Consider the following 26,243-nt stretch of genomic DNA (forward strand, 5'->3'; position numbering starts at 1 on the left):
CGAGAAAAGGTGAGGGAGGGAGAGATGGTGCAGTGGGGGAAGAAATAGAGGAGGGTTGTGATGGTAGAAGAAGAGGAGGACGGGCCGGGGGAATGGCACGCACTCACGCTACCCTTTTTTAAGGGTGTTACAATCAGCTAGTAGAGAGATAGATAGAAGGTGAGAGAGAGAAAGAGGTATAGATGAGGTGACTATTAAATATTAGTTGGAATAGGTTCGAGTTAGTTAGGTTTTGGTTGTCATGATAATACAATTATTTGTAAGCATAAACATGACCTATTTATCAACAGGTTACGTGGGCTATAAATGGGTTATCGGTTGAGATAAGTTATTCAAATTTTTATAAATTATTTAGATTATAAACACGTTTATTTGGATTATAAACGAGTTTATTGAAATTGTAAATAAGCTTTCTCGTATGACAAATAAGTTAATAGGTAATATATGGGTAGTGGGGTCATGAATAGATTAGTTGCGTTATAAATGGATATTTGACGTTCAGTTCATAAATGAGTTAATTAGAATGAGGTAATAAATATAAACATAACTCATTTAATAATTGGATTAGATGAATTGACTCGTCTATGACCCGAACTCGATTAGATTAAATCTAAACTCGTTTAAAAATTGAATTATTGTGTCGGATCAATTTTTGCCACCTCTACTATTTAAAAATGCAATTAGAGAGGAGTAGACTACAGAAGTGTAACATCTAAAAGAAATCACGAATCTACGATCGATTTTATGTACAGAGAGGGTAAATACTTGTTCAGGAACTTGGAAGTTTGAGGTGAGATCTAGTTTGGAAAACAACCAATTTGGTAAAAAACTGGGGATGTTGCGGGTTTACACTGTACCCTTGGACTGGGGCCGGGTCATATTCGGGTTGGCCCTAATTCAAAGCCCGAACTGGTTTGGGAAGAATGTTCCGTTATTCGAACGATTATTTGATCTATCGTGTTCCTTCCCCAACCCTCGTCGGTCTCGAAAATCCGACCACTCTCCTCCTCTTCTCACTTTGCCGTTGTCGTAGTGAAGCCAAAACCCTACTCCTGGTTCCTTCTCTTGTCCGGGAATCGCCGAGGGAAAAGGAAAAGGTACCTCTCTCTCTCTCTCTCGCTCGCTCGCTCTTCTCTCATCTCCTAGGGTTTTCTGTTGCTCTTCTCTATTCTCCTAATCTCTTCTTCCGGTCACAAGTTTGAGGCGGCTCGTCTCAGTTTAGGTTTTAGTTGCCTCTCAGAATCTTTAATTTATTGGAAAGGTGGTACCTTTACAAATTCTTGTTTCACTTCTTGTGTGATGATTTTGTTAGCTTGAATTGGTTTGGCCAGGATGATATACACTGCCATTGACACCTTTTACCTTACCGACGAGCAGCTGAAGAATTCGCCCTCGAGAAAAGATGGGATCGATGAAGAGACGGAGACCACTCTTCGGATCTACGGATGCGATCTCATACAGGAGAGCGGCATTCTGCTTCGACTGTATCCTCTTTGCTATATATTGTCATATGTGGAATCACCAAATAAAGGCTATTTTTTTGTAGTAGTTTCTTGTTTTATTTTCCTTATACTGTGGATTTCTTGACTCGTATAGACCTCAAGCTGTGATGGCCACAGGGCAGGTTCTATTCCATCGGTTTTACTGCAAGAAGTCTTTTGCTCGATTCAGTGTTAAAGTAAGAAGCCGTAATTTTGCTCCCATTGGTGCTTGGATTGTTCTTTCTTGTGTTTTATTGAACTAATATGTGGCTTTTGGTGCTAATTCTAGAGGGTTGCAGCGAGCTGTGTTTGGCTGGCTTCTAAGTTGGAGGAGAGTCCAAGGAGAGCAAAGCATGTTATTATTGTCTTCCACAGAATGGAATGTAGGAGGGAAAACCTTCCTATAGAGCATTTGGATGTCTTTTCAAAGGTATATGGTCTTTCCTTTCCTGTCTTTCTTCTGAATAGATTTGAGATTTGAATTTGGAAGCTTTATTTGGTTTCCTGCAGGTGACAGATTTGTTATTTCCGAATTTTTGAAATGCAAAATTGCTCATATTGTTTCATCTTTGTCACAGAAGTATTCAGACTTGAAGAATGATCTGATCAGAACAGAGCGACATTTGTTAAAAGAAATGGGGTTTATTTGCCATGTAGAGCATCCTCATAAATTTATATCAAATTACCTCGCAACGCTTGGGACCCCTCCCGAGTTGAGGCAGGAAGCCTGGAATCTAGCCAATGATAGGTATTTTTTCTGCATAAACTTCTATCTATTGATTCAATGAATAGGTCAATGTTATAATTTTCTTCCAGCATCTTATATTGATGAGCTTCCTTATATTTGGAAATTCTCTGCTTTCTTGGAATTATTAGCAGGCTTGTCTTTCATGTACTTCAGCTTAAAATTCTCTTCAGCATGTCAAGTTGCTAACCCCTTTAACTGATTTATTGTAGAGAATTCATGACTCTATTGCTCAATTATGGCGAGCAGAATATTACCTTTAGACTTGATGTGTCGGTTACGGGTATGGAACCCATTTTGATGTGCCTGTGTCACCATGAGAAACCATGTGTATTTCAGTTTACATTGATGAAACCATATTGCGTAGATCTGGTTGCTATGTACTTATGTTCACAATATCATTGAGTAGCTATAGAGGTTTGCAACTTTGCATGGCATACGTCTTGTGGTTCTAGCTTGTTTAATACTCACGTTCATTTTTAAGATAGTGGAATGATTCTGCAAAGATATGCTTTTGCAAATCATTGCATATGTAAGTTTCTGATGACCTTTCAACATTTGGTTTATTTTAGATTTTTAGTTTCTAGATGGTTATGTTTATCCAATTGGATTAGTCTTAATTTAGCTCAAAACTTCAAAAATGATATGCTTGTGACAGTATTTATTAGGTTGAGGAGCACAAATCCAAATATGGATTGAGAAGGTAGTGAAATATAAATAGCAGAAGTTTAAGATCCAAGAGATTAATGGTGTAATGGATAGATGCTGACATAAGATAACAAATTGGACCAAATTGTGAGTCCTGGACAGAAGTTTAGAGAAGGAATCTAACAAGAAATAGGTGGATGATGTGACATGGATTATAACAAAAAATGAGTATTCAAGAATTATATAGATAGAAGTTTGTGAGGAGGACCATTTATATGTCCTTAATGTTCTAACTTCCTAATTATATGCCGATCTTACAATACAGGTTGATGATCAATTTTAAGAAGGATTACAGCAAATGGCCTGGGAAAAATGTATGTAGATAAGAGTGTGCATGTATGAGGTTCATTGCTGGACATAGTTAAGCATATATTCAAAGTTTAAATTTATGACAGAATATACAAAGAAAAAGTGAAAGAACTGAGGCTTGCATAAGTAATTAATTACATTGTAAGAAATTTCCAACTCTAGTCATGCTATTTTTTTTAAATTATGTGATGCAACAATTCGTTCTTTTTTCTCCCTGCTGACAATAGTTGAATACAAAATATCAGGATATCAACATAGCATTTGTTAGAGTGTGATGGAACAATTGGATCTTCTTTCTCTCTGCTGACTGATAGTTGAATTTAAAATATCAGGATATCAATATAGCATTTGGTACAATGAAATACAGTTTATGTACGGTTTTGGATTTTCTGGCCGTATCTTCCCATATTTGTATTTTGCTATTGAATATAAAATATCCAGTTATATAAAATTTGTGTCCAGTTTTATTTGTCCTTGTAGGCTCTGTATTTAGAGGATAAGTTTAGTTGAGAGGCAGTAAGGGCATAAGGGGGATGGATCCTGCGAGAAGTCCATGAGAGGATGTCAAGATGATAGATTAAAGGGTGCATTAATTCCTCTAACTGCCTAACATAACATATTAACATATTAAGATAGAAAATTGATAAAAAAAAACATAACAGTTCAGTCTTTGCTGTGGTGGAAAGGAGTGGAAGAGAGTGAGAAAGTGAGTGAGAGAGAGAGTGGGAAAGAGGATCATCATTCACCGTCTTCCTCACTCATAGTTGCTCAAGAGAGGAGGATCTAGAGAGCCGTAGAGGAAGAGAGAGCCAAAGAGGAAGAGAAAGAGGATTGAAAGAGGAGATGGTTTTTTATACATACAACTTACCTTTACTCACGTCCAACTTGACCCATTTCCATTAGTTTTAAGATTTGGTGGGCTGAATCGCCCACCTGCCAAATCAGCCTGCCCGGAGCTTTTTCAGCTCCTAGGCGACTTGCAAAGGCAGGTGAATGCCTTTTCATCGCTAATCGAGAAAGTGGGGCGGCTGCCATGGTGGGCGCCAAATGTGCCATTCGAAATATTCATTTAAATCAATCAGTTGATTATTTTCTTCCATATTAAATTCCTTTCTTTCTCGATCTCATATTATAATGATAAAATACTAACTTCTCTAATATCTCTATTGTCAATCTTTTATAGGTTTGTGTGATAAAAAAGAAAGTAATTTAATTTCTTTTACACTACGATGAAGACACTATTTGACTTAAAATCTTTGCTATAGTATTAAAATTGGTATCTCTATCTATAAGTGGACCACTATTTTAACTGGAGTATTATGAGATATAGCTGTAACAACTTTTGCAGTATTGACTCACCCATCTCTCAATTCTATCTCTCAACTTGAAATATATTATTGCATGCATTTTATAAAATATTAATTGGACTGAAACTTGAAACAAATAATAATAAAATTATCTTAATTGAATTATAACCCACTTCTCTATTGTAAAGGATTCGTTTATAAATGTCAGAGTCTAGTCTATTAATTACATTATTAACTTCCATCAAAATTTCCACATCATTAGTGACATTTTCACAGAATTGGAGTATTGGATTAAAAAAATATCTTGTAAATATTGTAATTTAAAACTTGGAAGCATTCAAAATTTTAAAATATTTATCATAAAAGTAATCTTTAAATTCCAAGTATGTCTACCATTAGCTTGTATATCTTAATGTAGCTCTTTGTTCCATCTGGAATTAATCAACTTTTACCACTTGTAATTTTTGCCCATAATTTTTTGGTTATGCCCATAACCTTATACAACAAGCCCATCTTTGACTTGTTGTTAATGTTTATGAGTTGTAGTACCTTGACAAGAGTCTTGAATGCTGTAGTGACAATTATGGTATTATTCTAAAATATATTTTCAAGAACCATGCTCTTCAGCATTTTACTTAATCTTTGATCCTTAGGTTTTATATTTTAATTTTTATAGACTGTTAATTTGATGGAATATTCAGTGATTCTTATATCATATGATACTCTTTAATGTTAGAAAATGAGTGATAAATTTAGTGAATTTGAGTCTAATGATGCCTATACCACTAGTCATCCTTTATTTATCACTTTACCAATTTTAGGATGTTTGACAATATCCTCCAATATGAGATTAACATAATGTGCAACACACAACGTTCAATTCGAATGCTATCTCTTCAATATAAGTAATTGTTCAATAAACTTATAATTTGTTACATTATCAGTAATCACTTTGATTATTCTTTTGTCTCACCTATTTCTTTTACTACATTATCTATTAGTCGAAAAATATAATCTGTATTTTTTAAATTAGTGTTAGTATCAATAGACTTAAAATATTATCTCCATACTTTAGTGCACTAAGAAATGAATTATATATTTTTTATTCTATGTAGTATATATATCACATATGAGCATACGACCAAATTTATTCCAATAACTTTTAAAAGAGTTTGTTCGTGATAACCCCTCTTTATCCTAGAATTTGACTACTAAACCATTGTTGTTGGGATAAAAGAAAAATCTGATAAACGACATTTCTCCCACTCTTTTATCCCAAAAGAAAAAATGACCAATTGTTTCTATTCTAATATATTCTAAATATATTAGAAAATATTACTGAGTTGTGATGTGACTAGAATATAATTACCGAATTGTAATGAGATTATAATATAATATAGTAGAATATGTTTGTAGTGAAAATGTTTTGATATGAGATATCAATTTATAATGCTATTTGTGATGGTATCTATATTTGAATTATAATGAATTAAGTTAAATTATTTTGTTGCCAAAAATTCTAAATCTAATCATGATATGATGATAAAATAGTTGTAAAATTGAATTGAATTTCTAGTTAATTCTAAACCTATTTCCTATTTTTCTCTAAAAGAAAATAACAAATATCTATTTACATTAACTAGGAAAAGGGCAATAGGGGCAATTTGATCTTTTTTATCCCTTATCCCAACTATCATAACAAAACACCATCTTATTCCATTATTTTATTCCAGCGCTTATCATTTTTTTGCAACTAAACACCCACTAAGAAATTGGGATAAAATTTTCTTTTATCTCGGAATAAGTTCTCATTTTATCCCAATCCCAATTTTCTTTATCCCGGTACCAATTTGGCCCTAAATAACACATAAAAACAACTGAAAGGTAACATACATCAACCCTCCTCAATTTCAAAGATGGGCTCTTCTGAACTTAATTAAAGCAAATGTTTCATGAAGAAATTGTAGTCTAGTATCTTGAGTACCATTTGAGGTGAGGTCATGTTAATGAGTATATAGACCCGCCCGCTACATTGGCCTCTTATATCCTTAAGGCAATCTTTAAGACCATGTAGCCAATATACTTGCTACCAGGCTATTAGCTTGGTTTACTTCACATCTACTTTCATTTATAGCCAACCTGTTCATAAATACTGCACATATTTAAAAATTATAGGATCATTCTTATGCCATCCACTAGGAAGTTCAGTGCTCTTAATTGTTAATTGACAACTTTTCCCTAGGAACTCAAAAGCATGGTTCGAATTTTGGTTTTATATTTAGTTTTGAGTGTTTTGACCTATAGAAAAAAATAAATATTTATGTCGAATCGTGGTGCAAAATAAATGTCAAAATCAGAAATCTTCATAGTTTTAGCTAACGTTCCAATTTCGGCTGATTCCGATCTTATTCTAAACTAGTTTGTTGGTTGGTTTCAGTGGGGGTATTGGTCGATCAATTGCATTTCAGCTGTTTCAACCAAAACTTATTGAAACTATGTATTTTGAGTTAAATGGGTCAAATCTGTTAGTGACCTGGCCCGTAACAAACCTGTAGGGCTATCAATATAATTGAGCGGCTCGGGCTCGGCTCGGCTGAAACTCGAATCTGGCTTTGCTCGATTAGAGATGAGTCGAGCCCGAGCATAACCGGTTTGAAACTAATATTGAGCTGAGCCTGAGCTGGAGCCGGCTTGCTCAGGTTCGGCTCGATAGACTCAGTAAAAAATGGGTGAGAAAAACACCAATTCCCAAATCCCATTTCCACATCCCCGCCACCTTCGCTGCGGTGTTCCGGTGCTGCCTCGTCCTCCTTCGTGAAGCCGCCACTGCGGTTTCGCCTTGTGCCCTTGTCCTCCTTCGCCAAGCTACTGCCGCGGTGTTGCCTCCTCCTTCGGCAACGGCAAGTTGTTGCGATGCTGCCTCCTCCTTCGGTAATGGCAAGCTATTGCGGTGCCGCCTCGTCAAGTTGCCGCGGTGCCAGCAAATCTCTGACGGATCGAGGTGGATCATCACCTCTGCCACGTAGCTCTCCGGTAGGTTCCCCAACGTTGTCCCATGGGCCCCGATCTTCTTCTTCTTCTTTGGCTCGACTTAGGCTCGATCTGGCTTGGTTTAGCTCAATCCGGCTTAGATTGAATGAGGCTTGATGATAGCCACATCAATATATAGTCTTTTAGGTGACTCTAGAATTCAAGAAAGTTCCTTTTGTTTGCGTCCATTCCCTTGTTTATAGTAGTTGACATATCTAGTAGATATTGTTGTTGGCTTTATGTCCTAATTATTCTTTGATATGTTTGGTGGATCCAGAATTTTGCAGTCATTTGGATCTATAATCCTACTCTCCCATCAGATGTGGGCCTTGATTGGGGCTGAACTCAAAATTAAGAAGGCTATTTTAAGAGGTTTAGCTGGTTATAACTTGGAAGTTGACATTAATGAAAAAAACACTAGGATCCTAAAAATTAAATCTATGAGCCACTTGACAATAGGGAGGCCTACCTGTTGGTTGCATTTTTAACCTATGCATTGAAGAAGGAACGTTTTCAATTTTGATACAAGAAGTTTAGAGACCGGAGGAAAGAATATTTTCCTTTTCATTCATCATGGCAGAGAGCGAAGAAACATTTTTCGTGAGAGAGACTCTAGTAGCTATTTCTAATGTATTTACTCAGACTTTGATGCCAATGGCATGATGAATACTAGTGAATAAACTTTTGTGATGCCTCAAGTGTCATCATTGGTTGCCGTTTTTTCATTTGGGGACTCTGTATCTCTACTGGTCTGCAACGAGAACTATACAATATGATAATTTATTTTGTAATTTCTTTCCATTTTGATGAATTTTAATTTTTAAATTGCAATGTCGACAGTGTCCTGACTATCTGAATGAAAGTAATCAACTGTATTGGTCTGCCTCAAGAACTATACCATATGATAATTCTGTTTTGGCAATATTTCCAGTTCATGGATTTTAAGATGTAATGTTGATAGTGCCCAGATTATCTGATTGAAACTATTTGGCTATCTTCTGTTTTATGATAATGTTTGAAGAGCTATTCATTGGCATAGAGGTGCATAGATGGATGTAGACTGCTGAACCATGCGTGAATGTAATCCTCAAGTGATTTATGATAGTTTTGATTATTCTGTTGATTGAAATATACTTTCTTAAGCTAAATTTTCATGTTTCACCACTTGTAATTATAGAGTATTGTTCTCATTAACACTCACTTCTTTAGATATTGCCTAGAGATTCATAACTTCTTTAGATATTGCCTAGAGATTCATATATGTTATTTATCAGTATTATGCAATTGCTTCTCCTAACACTTGCCTGCTTAAATTTGAGTAAAATGATGCATCAACAGGTCCTTTTTATGATTAATCATTTGATTGGAACTAGCAAAGCTTTGTCATATATCAAATGAGGGTTCACTTGGTGTGACTTAAGGCTTGTCGTCAAGCTCCCTCCAGTACCTGGGGTGAGACTGAATACGTCTTTCCCTCAGACTCAGTATTGTGAGAGCTTTGTGCACTCATGTACGGTTCTGTAGAGTGACAGTAAGGGTGACTAATTTTTCAACTTTTTCACTATCACCCCGAAAAAACCAAACTCTGCCTTACACTAGAAGTTTGGTATCTTTTTTGTATTATGTTAAGTAATGAAGGAAAAATAGCTTTTCATTTTTGCATCTATAAAAAAACATTAATCTATTGACCTTACATCCTTCTGGTCTTTGTGTTTGATCTTTGGTTAGTTTATCACTCTAACTTTTCTATTGAATAAATTTATAAGCTTGCGGACTACATTATGTGTTCGATTCAAGAGCGAAGTAGTAGCATGTGGAGTCGTATATGCAGCAGCTCGGAGATTCCAGGTTCCCCTTCCTGAGGACCCACCTTGGTGGACAGTCTTTGACGCTGATGAGGCTGGCATTCAGGAAGTCTGTAGAGTTCTTGCACACCTCTACACTCTTCCTAAGGCGCAATATAATCCAGTTTATAAAGATAATGATTCTTTTACTTCATTAAGTAAAACTCCAGAGGCACCTGTTCCAAAGGTACAGTCTCTTTTTTCCTTTAGTTTGCAACCTGTCATGTGAATTTTAGCCATGGTTATTTGATTTCCTTTTGGCTCTTTCTTGCAGGAAAATATAGTTAATGGTAATGCAAATGATACAAGCACTCCCAAGGAAGTGGCTTCTAACACAGACACCAGTTTATCAAAGGATGCTTTGATCAAGGCAGCATTGGACAAACTGAAGGACTCGAAGAAAGGTGATGATGATAGTAAAAGTGCTCCTGCTGACCTTGATGTTAAAGAAGAGTCAACAGTGAAATCAAAGATTGACTACAAATCAGATGTTGAAAGGAATAGGGAGAGAGAAAAAGAGAGATCTAAGGCTAGAGACCGGGATAGTAGGGGTAGAGACTCCGAGCGTGATAGTAGGGGCAGAGATTCTGACAGGGAAAGGGAGCGTGACAGAGAAGTAGAGAGGGACAGAGAAAAAGACCGAAAACATCGTCTGAAGGATAAGAGCTCAGGTATATCATTCAGATTTTGTGAAATTCTAATATATATTGGTAGTACTTGCATTTTTGACTGCTCTCATTATTGCTGACAGTCTGAAGAAAACCATCCTATCTGCCAACCATGAAAGAAATTTTCCCAGAACACAACTTAATGCTTGGTGTATCATATAAACATTTGCATCTGAAAAGTTTCTCTTTTTTGCAGGGCATTCAGATAAGTCAAGACATCAGTCATCACGAGGTGCTTCACTGTTTAATTGCATTTGTTAGTTCTTCTCCTTGAACCATGAGCCCTAATTCTGACACTTCTTTTTCTTCTCCTTCTACATTCTTGTATACAGACCGCGGCGATTACCACAGCTCACACTCATCGCGTGACAAAGATCGACACAGACACCATCCTTATTCGTAATGGCCAATCTGTTTGCTCCATAGTTTTCTTGAGAGTGAATCGCCTCATCATTGAACTTCGGAAATCACTTGAACTCATTAATGTTGTAACAAGAAAAATAGCCGTTTCAGTGAGACTTGGAACAAACAAGAATATGATGTAAACTAGCTTTTCAGATATAAAAGATTACACCCCAGCAGAGGTCCATATGACCAGTTTGTTGAACAGTTAAATTGGCTCTTCTCAGTATGACTGCAGATCTTATCTCAGATAGCTCATATTTCTATGCATTTTTAATGACACAAATTGTAGCTCCAACTCATGGTTTTCTCTTTCTTTCTTTTTTCTTTGCAAGAAATTGGTCTGGCCCAGTTATGCAACTTGTATTTTATTTGTCAGGGAGCTACAGACAGATGTAAAGAGAGAGGGGCACTCCTATCTCTCAATCAGTTGCCCTATTATGCAAGATTGCATTTCTATGATCAAACCTTTGGAGAGTAGAAATTTAATTTAATAACTCAGAATCAGTAGGTTATTTACAGATGAGATGTGTAACACTTGATGATAATTAGGTGGTTGTTCTTAGATTTGGCTTAGAAATTTATTCCATTATGTTGTATTTTTTATATGTTTATCATTAAATCAACAATAAAAAAAAATTTAATCAAATGAGAGGTAGTTTTTTAGATTCAGGAAATTGTTGAGAAATAAGTTGTATTCAAAGTGGACCTTGGAAGAAGTTATATCGTTAAATTTCCATATCCAATTAAGTTGCTGAGATTTGGGTATTTAGGTGTCAATGAGCCAAAATTTCCATTGGATTTGGACCTAACCGCCAAATCCAGCCCAAAACTCTCTCTCTCTCTCTCTCTCTCTCTCTCTCTCTCTCTAAGAAATAAAAAGAAGACTGGAGTCGAACACCTTCCCCTCCTCCTCCTCCTCCTCTTCCTCCAAATGCTTCGTCTCCTTCCTCCTCCTCCTCTTCACCGCCATTTCCGTCTCCATTCTCTCCTCCTATTCGCGGCAAGAACCCTCACCGCCTCCTTTTCTTCTTCCACCTCCGGCGACTCTGACGAGGGCTTCGTCTCGATCCTCAGCAGCATCCTCCGCTCGGACTCTAAGCCGACGTGGGACGCCTCCCTATCCTCCCCCTTTGTCTCCTCTCGCCTCTCCCCCCACCACGTCGAGCTCCTCCTCCTCGGCTCCCTCGACTCCCCCCGCCTCGCCCACCGCTTCTTCTCCCACCTCGCCCTCCGCTTCCGCTTCCCCCACTCCCCCCTCTCCTTCGCCATCCTCGCCCACTCCTTCCTCCTCCTCTCTCCATCCTCCTGGCTCGCCGCCTCCCTCCTCCACTCCCTCCTCTCCTCGCAGCCCCACCTCTCCCCCGCCGACGCCTTCCTCACCGTCCTCCGTGCCCGCCACCTCACCCGCTTCCCGTCCCCCCTCGGCCTCGACTTCTTGATTCAGGCCTACCTCAAGCTCCGTCGTCCCCTCGATGCTGCAACCGTCCTTCGCGCCTCCATCGGATCAAACCTCGCTCTTGAGGCGAGGACCGTCAGCGACGTCATGTTCGCGCTCATCCGGTTCCGCCGGTTCGCCCTCGTCCGCCATCTGTTCGATGATTTGCCGAGCTGCAGCATTCAGCCCGACGAGTTCGTCTACACTGCTGCGATCAGGGCTTTCTGTGAGTTGAAGGATTTGGACGGAGCAAAGGAGTTGGTTTTAAGGATGGAGGCTGATGGGGTTGGCTCTAGTGTTGTTCCTTATAATGTGTTGATTTATGGTCTGTGTAAGAGCAAGAAGGTTACAGAGGCAGTTGCGGTGAAGAATTCTTTCAAGGAGAAAGGGATTGAAGCCGACGAGGTGACGTGCCGGACGTTGATGTACGGATTGTGTAAAATGGAGGAGTGGGAGATGGCGGTGGATGCAATGAGGAAGATGATGGGGTTAGGGTTTGTCCCAACCGAGTGTAGTTGCTCAGCGGTGATAGACGGGCTTAGGAAGAGAGGAAAAGTGGAGGAGGCTTTTGAGTTAGTGGATAAATTGGGGGAGATGGGTATGATTCCGAATTTGTTTGCTTATAATGCTTTGATCGATTCGCTGTGTAAAAGTGGAAAATTTAGTGAGGCTGAATCTCTTTTCGTGAAGATGAAGATGAATGGCTTAGTTCCGAACGAGGTGACTTATTCTATACTGATCCATTGTTTGTCAAAGAGAGGGATGATGGATGAGGCGGTCCAGATGTTTGGTAGAATGAGAGAGGAGGGAATACAGCCAAGTATTTATCCATATAATTCGTTAATATATGGGTACTGCAGGATGGACAATTTGAGCCAGGCAAAGGATCTATTGAAGGAAATGTTGGATAAAGGTTTGGCTCCAAATGCATCAACTTATGCTTCCTTGATAGCTGCGTTCTGCAGGAAAGGGTCTTTATCTAGTGCTTTGAAGCTTCACAACCAGATGCCTGAGAAGGGTGTTGAATGGAATACCCATACTTTTACAGCACTCATTGGTGGTTTCTGCCGAGCTAAGAAGATGGAGGAAGCAGCTAATTTGTTTGATAATATGGTTAAGCTTAGAGTGATGCCAAATGAAGTGACTTACAATGTTATGATAGAAGGGTACTGCATGATAGGAGATGCAACAAGGGCATTCCAACTATTTGATTGCATGGTGGAAAGGGGTCTTCTTCCAGATAATTATACTTTTAGGTCTTTAATAAGTGGCTTGTGCTTGAGCGGTAGAGTCGCTGAAGCCAAGGAATTTATTGATGATCTTGACAGTACACTTTTTGTTTCAAACAACATGAGCTTCAGTGCACTTTTACATGGATTCTGCAGAGAAGGACGAGTAGCTGAAGCATACAATGTTTGGAATGAGATGAAAGGAAAGGGACTCAAATTGGATCTTGTCAACTTTAGTATTCTTATAGATGGAGTTATAAAGCAGCAGGATAATTCGAAGTTCTATTCATTGTTGAGGGAGATGTATCAGAATGGTCTCAAACCTGACAATGTATTATATACAAGTATAATTGATGGATATTCTAAGCTAGGAAATATCACAGTGGTCTTTGATTTTTGGAATAAAATGACTGCTGAGGGTTGTATTGCAAATTCTGTGACATATACGGTACTAATAAATAGTTTCTGTAAGGCAGGGATTTTGAATAAAGCAGAGCTATTATGTAAAGAAATGTTAGCGAGTGGCTTCCTTCCCAATAAAATTACTTATGGTAGTTTTCTTGACCATATTGCAAGAGAAGGAGACATGGATAAAGCTATGGATTTTCATTCAGTGATGCTTAGAGAATCTTTAGCTAGCACAGTAACTTTCAATATTTTGATTAGAGGGTTCTGTAGGGTTGGAAGAATTCAGGAAGCTGCTAACCTTATAGGTAGCATGACTGATAATGGTTTCCTACCCGACTGTATCAGCTATTCGACACTTATTTATGAGTTCTCCAAAAGAGGTGATATTAATAAAGCTTTTCAGCTGTGGGATGAGATGATAATTAAGGGATTAAAGCCTGACATAATAGCATACAATCTTTTAATACATGGGTGTAATTTTAATGGTCTACACACCAAGGCTTTTGGATTGTATTATGATATGATAACAAACAGCATGCAGCCAAATCTGGCTACGTATAGAGCTCTTTTTCGTGGAACTTGTTTGATGGGGAAATAGGATACAAAACTCCAGAAATATAAGAGGTAATATGAGTCACTCCCGGTTTGATTTTCAGATTAACACTTACTCTCTTTTTTTTCAGCTCTCTAAATGATTAATGGTGTAGTTCTCTTTTTCCAAACTGTGGTTGGTATACCATATTACCACCACCTAATCACGACTCACAAGCACATACTTTTGTATGTTCGGCTTGCACATAGACCAAACAAAGCTTGTTTCAATGTGAGAATGAACACAGTGGGTTGTATTTGCCCATGCTTGACAAACTTTAATGCCTCATGAACAACATGATTCTATAATAGAAACACACCCAGTTAATTAGTTGGTAAAATTTAGGACTTTTCTAGATATTTATTGACTTGAACAGACCCCCTTTCTGCATCTCCAGGGAGGAATTGAAGAAAGAATAAATTGCACATTTTCATAGACCGTATTTGATGGTCTCTGGGGAGCACATATTTTTGTATGTTTGACTTGCACATAGACCAAACAAGCTTGTTTCGACATGAGAATGAACACAATGGGTTGGATCTAGCCATGCTTGACAAACTCTAATGCCTCATGAACAACATGATCTTATAATAGAAGCCTGCCCAGTTAATTAGGTGGTAAAATTTAGGACTTCTTTAGATATTTGTCGACCTGACCAGACCCCTTTTCTGCATCTCCAGGGAGGAATTGAAGAAAGTATAAATTGAACACTTTTGTAGACTGTATTTGATGGTCTCTGGGGGGAAAACAATGCTATTAAATGATTTAATGACACTTTCTAGTTTCTACATTATCTTGGCATCCTTTATGCTTGATGGTTCATATACTTTAGGAGAAAAAATTGGAAGGTAGTGAGAATAAGATATGATGGATGAACTGAGACAAGAGAGGGTAAAATTCCATGGAATATAATGATATTGGACATCGATTGGAAAGATTGTGAGAATGAGAATGCTTTTGTGATAGTTTGTTCATCTTCACTAGAAGATAGTTTGAAAAATGTCAGTTTAGTAACTAGATGGAATTACAGGTCCTGATACTTCTTTTTTTTCTTTATTTCTCTAGATTAACTTGATGATCATCTGGCTAATATTTTTCATGAAGAAACTGATTTTTTATTCTAATGCAAATAATGGAAATTAGTCTAGCCTGCTTTTTTCTCTTTATACAATTAATATGAGAAGATTCTAATATTTAACTCCAATTCCAAAAACGAGACAGCCGCATGATATTTTACTTCTCTTGCATAGGAAACCATCTTTAATGAATATTCGACTCCAATGCCAAAAGCTTTTGCATGGACTAGTCACCAGGGGCTTAAACTTCACTAAACCAGGGCTAGAAGCTACTGTGAGTCTGTGACTGTGTGGAAGTCCATTACCTGATGATGATGGAGAGAGAAAAGCATGGTGCAACTGTTTGGTGGACATCACCTCTGGTACAACATATTGTTTTCCGAAACTCTGAACTCTGAAGTTTACTTGTACATTACATGTTTGATTTAATTCTTGCTTTGATCTATATAAAGCCTTCTCTTTTCTTTTGCCAGCAATGCAGATATTATATTGTAACTGGGCTAATTTACGCTCAGTACACCATACATCCATTTTTAATACGAAAACTCACTTAGATGAAGATTTCCAAAAGAGTCAGGGCATCAGTCCTCACTCCTCACGAGGTATGTTAGAATAATGATGCTGTTCAAGAGTTGTGTTTCTGATATTACTACTTCTTAATTTCCTTATTAGTTCACATTGATTGCTACAGCTCCCACTCATGACACATCTAGTGACAAGATGGACAAATACACCATCCATAGTCATAATGATCTATACATGCTCCATAGTCTTCCAATGGAATTTGCCATAATGTTAAGGTAACTTCTGAACCTTGTTTGGTGCTTGAATTTACTAAAGCTGTGACAAGAAGATTAATTCATTTATGTGGAAGACCCAAAATATCATGCCAATTAGCACTCCATTCTAGGTGAAAACAAAATTAAGTATGTCAAAATTAAACTTGACTATTAATTGATTGAAACAATTGGTCAGCACTTTTACCTTCTCGCTTGGTAGTTCCTCTTGCCAATATCATTGCAGATTTTGTTGCAGCATTCGTCTTTATCACGCCCTGATTTTTAGGTTTTAATGATTTTACAGTTTACAACCCACTACCTATAAATTGAACCTGATACTTTCAAGTAGGTCCCCCATAAAACACCCTGTTTAGTTCTGTCTTCTGCATTTATCGAATAGCCATCTGTGGGTGTATTCCATTAGTTTAATCCTTTTGACTTGACTACTCAAAATACCCTTTGGTCAAAAGAGGATTTTATTCCTTTTCCCTAGATTGTCCAGACTGAGTGAGGAGAAGGGCCATCTTTTTCTTGTTTCATTTGGCGCTCCTGGTGTTGGTTCACTTTACAGATATTCCTACCGCTGCTCCACTCTACCAGTGGATCATCCTGTTCCTGAACCTCCCCCAATCACGGAATGGATGGGTAGGATGAATAGGCACAGAGATAGAATGACATATTTGAGCATGAGCTTGTTCATGGTCTCAACCTTCATGACCATACTGTATACAAGCATGGTTGCCCTTGGATGGACCAGGGATGATGCAGCACACGTACAAAGCCAGTATTATTTTTGTCTTATTGGTCCACTCTACTATTGGATTATCCTTTTGTGTCTTATTGGTCCTTGTGTTGTTTAAATATATCAGTATCAATAATAACCTGTTAGGTAATAATCAAAGAAGAAACTTCCTTCTTGCTGTCTATCACCACTGCATAGGCTGGTTATGCATTGAACTTCTATACGTCATTGTTAATTTCTGTCTGCAATTTAAGTAACATAGTACTATGGGAAATGTACTAGTCCAGTTGTGGATAGACATCTTTGTTTTATCAATTTCTACTAGTGCATCAAACACTTTCGCCTCATTTGGTTAGAGTATTTAGTCTTAAATGTGAGTAAGGGTTTTATGCGTATTTTGGTAGGAAAAGGGTGTGATAACTTTATTGCAAACACATTTTCTAGAAAGAGAGAATAGTGTTTATGTGCTGTTTACAAATTAGGAGAGAGACTTATACACCAACCAAATGAGGCCATCATTTGTTAAGTCTCCCATGTTATGTTTATTTTGGACTCAGTTATTGAAAGCTGCTATACAGTGCACTGAACCAAGCATTGAAGTATTTAGGTGGCAAAGTTTTCTTTAATGGAAAATTATGCTTTATTCTCCTTCCTAATTAGTTTAATTTGATTTTTGTTTCAGTTAATATGAAGGTCTCAAGAAATAGGTGGAGATGGGCAAGTTTGGCATGTTTAGGCCTGATATTCTATTTTCCTTGGGGCTTCTAGAAGATGTTGATGTTTATGGCATAGGGTCTTTCTTTGGAAGGTAGAAAACTTCATTTTATGTTTCCAAGGGAATAAAAACACAGTATTTCATATCAAGAATCAACTTTTGGTGCTAAAAGAAAATGCAGGACCCAATTGGAAAATGATCTCTAAGGCTATGTTCACTCGTGGAATAAGGCTAGAATAAACATTACTATTCTAATTTTTAATACCATAAGGAGAGAGCTAATATTAGTATAAACTATTCTAATATTTAGTTCAATACTAATATAAGGAGTAATAATTAAATTTGATGTGACATGAATTTAATATTAAAGTATTAAAAAATAATGGAATTGTATTAGGAATTAGTGATTTGTTAAACCAAATGATGGAAATACCCTTGAGTATATGTTAAAGTAGTAATAGTAAATAGAAGTTTTTTTAAAATGATATTATTTTTTTTATCATAACTGCGAACTTAAAATACCATATTTAGCCACATTATTGAGGAAATAACCATGCATTGCGGAGTAAATGTGGGTTTGTAAGCCATAATTTATGTAAAATAATTATGCACAAGAGAAAATAAAGAAGCACTGTGGGGATTATAACTATATACTAGAGGAAATAAAGATGCATTGCAAGAATGCGGGGTAATGTGGGGTTATAACTCTACACTTTATATAAAATAATTATGCAATAGAAGAAATAAAGTGGCATTGTAAGGTAATGCGGAGTTATAACCCTACACCTTATGTAAAATAATTATGCACTAGAAGAAATAAAGATACATTATGGGATAATGTGAGGTTATAATCTCGCACGCTATGTAAAATAACTATGCACTAAAGTAAATAAAGAGGCACTATGAAATAATACAGAGTTATAACCCCATAACCATGCATTGGATGAAATAAAGATGCATTATGGGGTAATGCGGGGTTATAACTCTGCATTCTATATAAAATAATTATGCATCAGAGAAAATAAGGAGACTCTGCGGGGTTATAAGCTCGCACTACGAAAAAGAGTGCAGACTTAATATATATATATATATATATATATATATATATATATATATATATTTGTAGAATTTTACTAATCTGAAAAATGATGGAATCTCGACTATAAGTGAGATGACCAATATTTAAAAGAAGAGATAGATGAGAGAGAAAATTTAAATTGTGGTTGAGATGACTGGTATTTAAGAGAAGAAATGAGAGAAAGGAAGTCTCAACTATAGTTGAGGTGATGTGTAGTTAAGTATTATCTAATCTAGAGATAAAATAGTAATTATGGGTTGTTAAAATTAAAAATCGTATGAAAGAAGATGAGAAAGAATAATGAATTACTATATCAGAAAAAGTTGTTATTTAGTTATTATAGTGGAATAAGAAGCTTATTCTAGAGTAAGCCTATTCCTATTCCAAGGGGGCTAAATGCTCAATCGATAGCTTATTCACTGTGACTAATTTGCCATGCATCACCCTAATTATCCTTGTAATGATGGCTCATTTCAGCCTCTCAACATGATATGCTTGTAAAATGATCAATATTATGGTTGAATTTTACAATCAACATGATTAGTTCTGTTGGCCAAGTCTAGGAGCCCAATGGATATAGGATAAAATATTTTGTTAATTGATTGTTGCAGAATTTACTAACATGATATATATATTCTACTAATCATGAACAGTGTATAATTTTCACATATGATATGACTAATTGCACATACATCCTAAGTTTATCAGCTTGAAGAAATTATCATCTAGATTGAGAACATATATGAAAATCAATACTCGAGACACATAAGAAGTTTTTTAATATTTATGTACTACAAAAATAATGACAAGATGCTAGTCCCAAATTTTAAACAGCATTCATCACTATGAAATTGGTACTTAAGGATTATCCGTAGCTGTAGACCTTAGACAGTATAGAACAAGAAATGTAAGCCAACATAAAAATGAAATATTGACATTCAAAAAGAAGAAAAAGGCTCCCTCCTCTTTTTGTACCCCACATAAAGAACAAAATTGCAGCTTATTTTCAATATTTGTCCTACTGAGATAACAATATGGATGGGATGCATATTGCAAAAGTTTTCCTCTTTTATATATGAAGTATCTGGAATATGTGCATCATGAATATTAATGTTATCTTGTCTCATAAAGTGGAAATGTTGACTTGTCTCCTTTTCTGTAACAACCAGGCCTAAAATAATTCTGTACAGAATTCCGCTTAAAGGAAAGAGAGAAAATGATTCTATGATTTCAACAACAGATCTCCTTCAGGCACACGGTATGAAGTTTTCAAATGCATTTATCTCCTTAAGTTGTTCTGGAACTGAACTAGCATTCCACCTTGAAAGTCGATCAAACTGATAAACAATAGTCCAATCTGCAGCTTGGCTTTGACCTTGAGAGATTATACCTGCAGATTATCTGAGTTCTATCTTGGACAGAGTGGGTCTGGAGATATGATATTTTTGCTGATTTAGCATCCTAGTTGTTCGCCAGATGTACTTGCTCATTCTGAACTATCAACTTGGTTTTGGACTACCCAGTTGAATAGAGTTCAAAGAGGCATATGAGGTGCATTTGTTGGAAGGTGATTTCTGGTCGAACAACAACAGATTTCTTTGATCAAAATGTGGATTTCAACCATGGGCCCAGAACTATGCAGATTTTCTGCGTAGATAGTTTATTACATGGTTCTTTATTTGTAATTGCTTATAGAAATGTTCGATAGTTTTGACTGGTCTAAGTCTGCACACTAATAAACAATGTAAGTAGGTGCCTTACAAACTTAATTACTCCATGAGTTAATTTTGGTTAACGTGAATGCCATGTAAGATAAGATAATATGTGCATATCTCCAAGTTAGCAATTTTATTTGGTATAAATTACTCTTTATGTATGTAATTTTGGCTATGTATAGATAGGGAAAAATTACTAGTAAAGCAATCTTTTAATTAGCTGAGTACTAAAAACTACATATTAAGCTAGCAATTTTTATTGAACAAAATTGGCACCTCTGAAAGCAATTCTCCTTGATGTATCTACATGGATTAAAAGCCATCTGTTCTGTTGAATAGATTTGTTATTCAAATATCTGGTATTATATTTGGTGGTGCAGGCCTACAATGGTCAAAAACTCAAAACTTTGAAGTAATCTCTTTGGCACAAAATGACTTTAATGAGCATGGGAAATGGGATTCCTCTATGCTTGCTTGTTGGCTGAATAATCCCCAGTGCACGGTTCAAGGAACCCAAAAGGCATTACATTTTATAAGATTAAGCACCAAAACCTACATCGTATAAATTGCATAATCTATTTGGGATTGCAACGAGTATTTTTTATTTTATTTTTATAAGTTAGATTAAGAAGTTGGTAACTAAATCAATATTTCTAAAATCACAATGAACCTAAATTATATATATATATATATATATATATATATATATATATATATATATATATATTCTGATAATGTTTTTATTAGATATTAACTCTCATATTTGTGAGGAGAATTAAATCTATATTTTTCATTATGAGTTTAGTAGTAGTACTATTACCAACCATTAAAGAGTGTTAGTTTTGAGTTTTTGACCAAACTAGACCTCATTTTAAAATTTTTTAATTAAAATAGATTATTTCTTAAACTTATTACTAAATAAAATTTAATTCACTGTAATCCTAATAAAAATACTAAACTAATCGGTATTTTTAAAAATGCTAATCAATTTAGCGTTTTTATCATTTGTCAATTTTTTTCTTAACTACTAAAAGATTAAGTAATTTATATATATAAAACGCTGGAACTAATTAATATTTTTATTTAAAAATAAAATAATAATTAGTTCAGTATTTTAATTAGGATTATAGTAAATTAAATCTCATTTGATAATAAATTTAAAAAGTAGATATATATTTCGGTAAAAATAAATTGAAACCTCGCTAGTTTGTTCAAAAACTCGTTTGAGTTTTGAGTTACAATCCACTTCCGAGTTCCAATTCTCTCTCCATATATATATATATATAATTATATACACACACAAAACAAGCGGCAACGAATTAGGATCGAACAGCTTCTCATTCCTCTCCACTCCCCTCGTATCTCTTTCATCTCCACTCATCTCGTGACGGATTCCTAAACCAATCCAAAAGATTTATCCCATCTCTCTCTCTCTCTCTCTCTCTCTCTCGTGCCAATCTTCCATCTCGAAAACCTAGCGCGGTACCTTTCTCTATCCTACCGAATGCAATTCGCTCTCTTAGTTAGATCTTTTACTTGTTACGCCGTTTTCAGTTTTTGGTCGCGATCTACTGGATTTGATGACCTGAGCACTAAGAAAAGATGCAATTGATTTTTATCTTTTTCGTACATATAATTTTGGGGATTAAATTTGCAGGGCCAGCTGCAATTGAGATAAGATGAACAAGCTCGATGCTCCCGCCCGTCTTATGGTCGTCTCCGATCTTGATCACACGATGGTGAGGTCCAAAGTTAGAAATTTTGATTTAGTTGCTATGTAAATTTAATTCTAGGATGATGTTACTCAGATGTTCGTTCAATTTGGCTGGTAATGCTCCTTGCAGGTTGATCACCATGATCCTGAGAGCCTCTCCTTGCTTAGGTTCAATGCGTTGTGGGAATCCGTCTACCGCCAGGATTCTCTGTTGGTTTTCTCGACTGGGAGATCCCCTACGCTTTACAAGAAGCTGAGGAAAGAGAAGCCGATGTTGACTCCAGATATCACTATCATGTCTGTGGGAACAGAGATCACTTACGGCGAAGCAATGGTGCCTGATGATGGATGGGAGGAAGTTTTGAATCACAAGTGGGATAGGAATATTGTTCTTGAGGAGACAGCCAAGTTCTCTCAGCTCTCTTTGCAGGTAAACTTCAGCGATTGTTTTCAATTGTTGTTCCTTTTTTATAGAAACAAAATTGGTTGCTAAGATATTCTAATGTACTTGTATATATATATAGTCTGAAACAGAGCTGCGGCCACACAAGATTAGCTTTTATGTTGAGAAGGCGAAAGCACAAGAAGTGATAAAATCTCTTTCGGAGTGTCTCGGAAATCGTGGGGTAAGATAAGTTGTGGTTTGAGGACATTAATCTTCCATTGGTGGAGGTTCTGTCCAAACTGAAAGATTGATTCTACTGACTCTTGCTGATCTTTGTTCATGGCCAGTTAGATGTGAAAATCATTTACAGTGGAGGCATGGATCTTGATATATTACCGCAAGGTGCTGGAAAAGGACAGGCTCTTGCTTATTTGCTGAAGAAGTTCAACTCGTGTGGGAAACGACCCAACAATACTCTTGTTTGTGGTGACTCTGGTAATGATGCAGAACTCTTTAGCATTCCAGGTGTCTATGGTGTCATGGTGAGTGGAAAAGAAACTCGTTTGATTCTTTAGTGGAAGAAATTCTTTTGCACAAACGTGCTCAACAAATTGTCAGCTAAAAAATTGGAGAAAATTATTTTTTTTTCAGGTCAGCAATGCCCAAGAGGAATTACTCCAGTGGCATGCAGAGAATGCAAAAGATAACCCTAACATAATTCATGCAACTGAAAGATGTGCTGCGGGTATAATCCAAGCTATAGGTCACTTTAAACTAGGCCCTAATACCTCCCCTAGAGACGTTGACTTCTCATCTTCAAAGGAAGTCAGTGTCAAGCCTGCATATGAAATAGTCAAGTTTTATATGCTTTATGAAAAGTGGCGTAGAGGTGAGTTGGAAAAGTGTGGATCAGTCATCCAGAACTTGAAAAGCATTAGTGTAAGTATAATGTTATTCTACTTTCTGTCTCACTTATTTTATGCCATTTCTGTTATTCAGGATAAAAGTCAGAGTACTTATTCCTGTTCCTGATAGGTCATGGATTTGCCTAGTGATAATCTAAAGTTAACTTATGCTGTCTTGCATATTAAATACTAAACCTCAGAGGAACATTTATTTTCTTGACATATATATATATATAGTACTGCCACCTCCTCTTTCCATTTTAAGTATTTTTGGGAACATCAACTGATTCTGCTTGTAGGATTTAGCTGCTGCATAGAATGCAACATTTTCTTTGTGAACATTACTTGGTTCTGTGTTGACTTCTTACAATCTGATTACTGGATATGTGGGTTTGATAGAGTCCAACTGGAGTAATTGTACATCCTTCTGGAGTCGAGCATCTGTTTCAAGAAGCCATAGATGCTTTTGGAGCATGCTATGGTGATAAACAAGGAAAGTATTTCCGAGTATGGGTGGATAAAGTTGTTACCTCACAGATCAGTTCAGATGCTTGGTTAGTAAAGTTTGACAAATGGGAATTGGATGGTGAGTTCTTTTTTAAGTTCTACCAATAATAGGTTGCTTTTATTTTTATTTGCCTTCTGGTTGTTTTGATTCTTTGTTTTAACCATTTTCTAGCGTTGGGGCTTTTATTATTCATTTCTCAGTTGAATATCAAATATGATGCATTTCAACATAAGAAGATTATAAGGATCTTATGTTCAGTTAAGATCACATGCATAACCTTTCACATCCTTCATGTATCTTTTCTTTGTCAAATTTGTGCTTTTAAACATGCTAATTTGATTTTTAGCTGATCATGTAAGTGCAGCACCACCTCTTTATCACTAAATAAAAGAATAAGCATAATTCCTATGCTGTGGAATGTATCTTTTGCATTTGTATGATTAACTTAAGATATATAAGGTATTTTAGTAGGCAAGTATGCATCTTACAGGAATGGGAAAAGAATAAAAATATTTAATGGCCGAGGAAAATTCATGCCAAACTGTTATGCGACTTGGCAAAAATTTGTCAAATAAAAGCCATGATGTTAAATAGATAACAGTTATACTGATGATTGCGATTTCCGGCTAATGCAATAAGATCATTCTGAATTTCATTGATTGTTGCCTTGTTGGTGTATGCTTCTTATTTAGGAATATTGTTTCTAAGTAAAAAAAATTATGTTGTCCTGTTATCCTCCATAACTTTTTCAATGTACGAGTTGTCAACATCTACATAGTAAATATATTATATCACCTTTTTTCTGAAAGATTATTATGTAGACTAAGTTCGATTTAGGTTCTGTGAACTCTCACTCAAAACCTGATAGATTCATGCGTTGAGGTAGCCCGACCTTGCTGACCAACATATGTTGGTGAAATATCTATCCTATTCAACTCATATTGATTGATGACCCATTAACTAAATAAAGTAGACCAAAGAGTTTCCTAGTTGAGCTTTATTCAAGATTAGGGTTTCTTTTCCCCTAATATGCTTATGAACCCATCCTGTGGCAATACCTTTGATCACCTTGTTTATGCCACCAACTATTAAAATCCATTTAATTGAGTATGAAGGCCATTTTTTGTAAATATGTTAACTCGTAAAATCTTTATTCTTTCTATCAAAGCGATGAATATACACATATGGAGAATATAGATGCATTGCAGAAATTAACTCTAAAAGTACAGTGGAGTAGGTATGCGCATAAATACATGCTTGTGTATGTGTATCTCCTATTTATCCAAGATGATTGATATATTATGAATAAGATGCAATGTCCACATATATATACACTTCATATCTCTTACATTATAGGCAGTCAAGATATGCAAAAGAGAGTTAAGTGAACATGCTAGAGAAGTGATCGGAAATATAATCTGATTTTTTACATTGTTGGAACATGGGTTTAGTGTTTGGCTTACCACAGTAAGTACCACGTGGACGTATCCAACTGCCAACATGATAAAGCTGGGAAAAGGCTTCAATTATGATGATGATGCTTTTGTGTTTTTATTATCTATTTTTTTCTTAACTTGAATTTGAACTCAACTTTGGAGATTTATTGTTTCATAGTTTTCATTGGATGTAATGCAAATTGTAAACAACGGATATGTGCTGGCAATATTGCTTGTTCACCAAGTAAAATCTCGGCTACTACATTTGGAGAAGTGCAACTCATGAGTAGATTCACCAATGACAAGTTCAGTCTTTCAGATTATGACAATTTGGTAGTCCTGTACTTGCACTTTAATGGGCAATTCTCAAAACTATCAGGAAACTGTTGTATTTCTAGATTCTGATACGTTTGGCTATTGAGATTGAATCCTTTTCTGGTTTTACCATTTCACCTTCACGCACTCTTATCGCAGGTGAAGAGTGGCAGTGTTGTATGACGACTGTTCTGCTGAATATAAAGGTATGCCTTCGATATGAGTTCTCTATATATATTTTTTTCCATGATTCTAGATCAACCTCTAAACATCTGATACGATTCATGTTGGTCTTCAAGCCTGACATACCAAGTAGCTTTATGTGGATGCATGCCCATCAGACATGGCTAGCAGGATATGCGGCAAGGGACCAAGAAGCCTGGATCTTGTAGGTCATCCATTTCTCACGACAAATACAAGAGGATAAGTTCAACACAAAATAAAATAGTATCTTCGGATAATTTCAATTTTGAGATTATTATTTCCAATTATCTATTAAATGCATTTCCATCAGACTGTTGTCTGGGGAGCATTCCAATATTCTGGTAAAATATGCTTAAACTGCAATCTATAATGCAATTGTTCTCGGCTTAACTTGAAGCACAGCAGTAGTGTATGTTCAGCTACGGATAGACAAAGATTTATGACCCAAAAATTTGTCCCTAATTAAAAAATATATATAATTGCGTGTTTTTTTCCTACTTTTTTTTTCCT

General features: G+C 36.2%; 3 protein-coding genes across 6 annotated transcripts; all 3 read left to right on the plus strand.

Annotated features, from left to right (window-relative positions):
* Positions 1–927: 927 nt before the first annotated feature.
* On the plus strand, positions 928–10,707 carry LOC140761195 (cyclin-L1-1). Of its 4 annotated transcripts, none has more exons than XM_073098416.1 (9): positions 928–1,097; positions 1,378–1,484; positions 1,597–1,678; positions 1,771–1,911; positions 2,063–2,229; positions 9,347–9,611; positions 9,699–10,095; positions 10,289–10,324; positions 10,425–10,707. In XM_073098416.1, exons 3-9 carry the CDS (start codon positions 1,610–1,612, stop codon positions 10,493–10,495), a joined length of 1,146 nt encoding a protein of 381 aa, XP_072954517.1. In that variant the 5' UTR covers positions 928–1,097; positions 1,378–1,484; positions 1,597–1,609; the 3' UTR covers positions 10,496–10,707. The 4 variants fall into 4 exon arrangements, with proteins under 4 accessions (XP_072954517.1, XP_072954518.1, XP_072954516.1 ...); XM_073098415.1 differs by having other exon boundaries at positions 930–1,097; positions 2,060–2,229; XM_073098418.1 differs by having other exon boundaries at positions 964–1,097; positions 1,332–1,484; positions 2,060–2,229.
* A 691-nt stretch (positions 10,708–11,398) lies between these two features.
* Positions 11,399–20,390, plus strand: LOC140761620 (uncharacterized). Its single transcript, XM_073099040.1, has 7 exons — positions 11,399–14,193; positions 15,412–15,599; positions 15,711–15,839; positions 15,929–16,037; positions 17,441–17,566; positions 19,721–19,809; positions 19,915–20,390. The coding sequence occupies exon 1, from the start codon at positions 11,429–11,431 to the stop codon at positions 14,165–14,167; it is 2,739 nt and encodes a 912-aa protein (XP_072955141.1). The 5' UTR covers positions 11,399–11,428; the 3' UTR covers positions 14,168–14,193; positions 15,412–15,599; positions 15,711–15,839; positions 15,929–16,037; positions 17,441–17,566; positions 19,721–19,809; positions 19,915–20,390.
* Positions 20,391–21,573: 1,183 nt separating this feature from the next.
* Positions 21,574–26,134, plus strand: LOC140761496 (sucrose-phosphatase 2-like). The gene is made up of 9 exons (XM_073098849.1): positions 21,574–21,748; positions 21,924–22,005; positions 22,111–22,410; positions 22,505–22,606; positions 22,713–22,907; positions 23,017–23,304; positions 23,670–23,856; positions 25,689–25,735; positions 25,829–26,134. Exons 2-9 carry the CDS (start codon positions 21,946–21,948, stop codon positions 25,919–25,921), a joined length of 1,272 nt encoding a protein of 423 aa, XP_072954950.1. The 5' UTR covers positions 21,574–21,748; positions 21,924–21,945; the 3' UTR covers positions 25,922–26,134.
* Positions 26,135–26,243: the final 109 nt, after the last annotated feature.

This window comes from Typha angustifolia, chromosome 6, assembly GCF_048772165.1.
Source record: "Typha angustifolia cultivar Huaian chromosome 6, ASM4877216v1, whole genome shotgun sequence".
NCBI lineage: Eukaryota > Viridiplantae > Streptophyta > Magnoliopsida > Poales > Typhaceae > Typha > Typha angustifolia.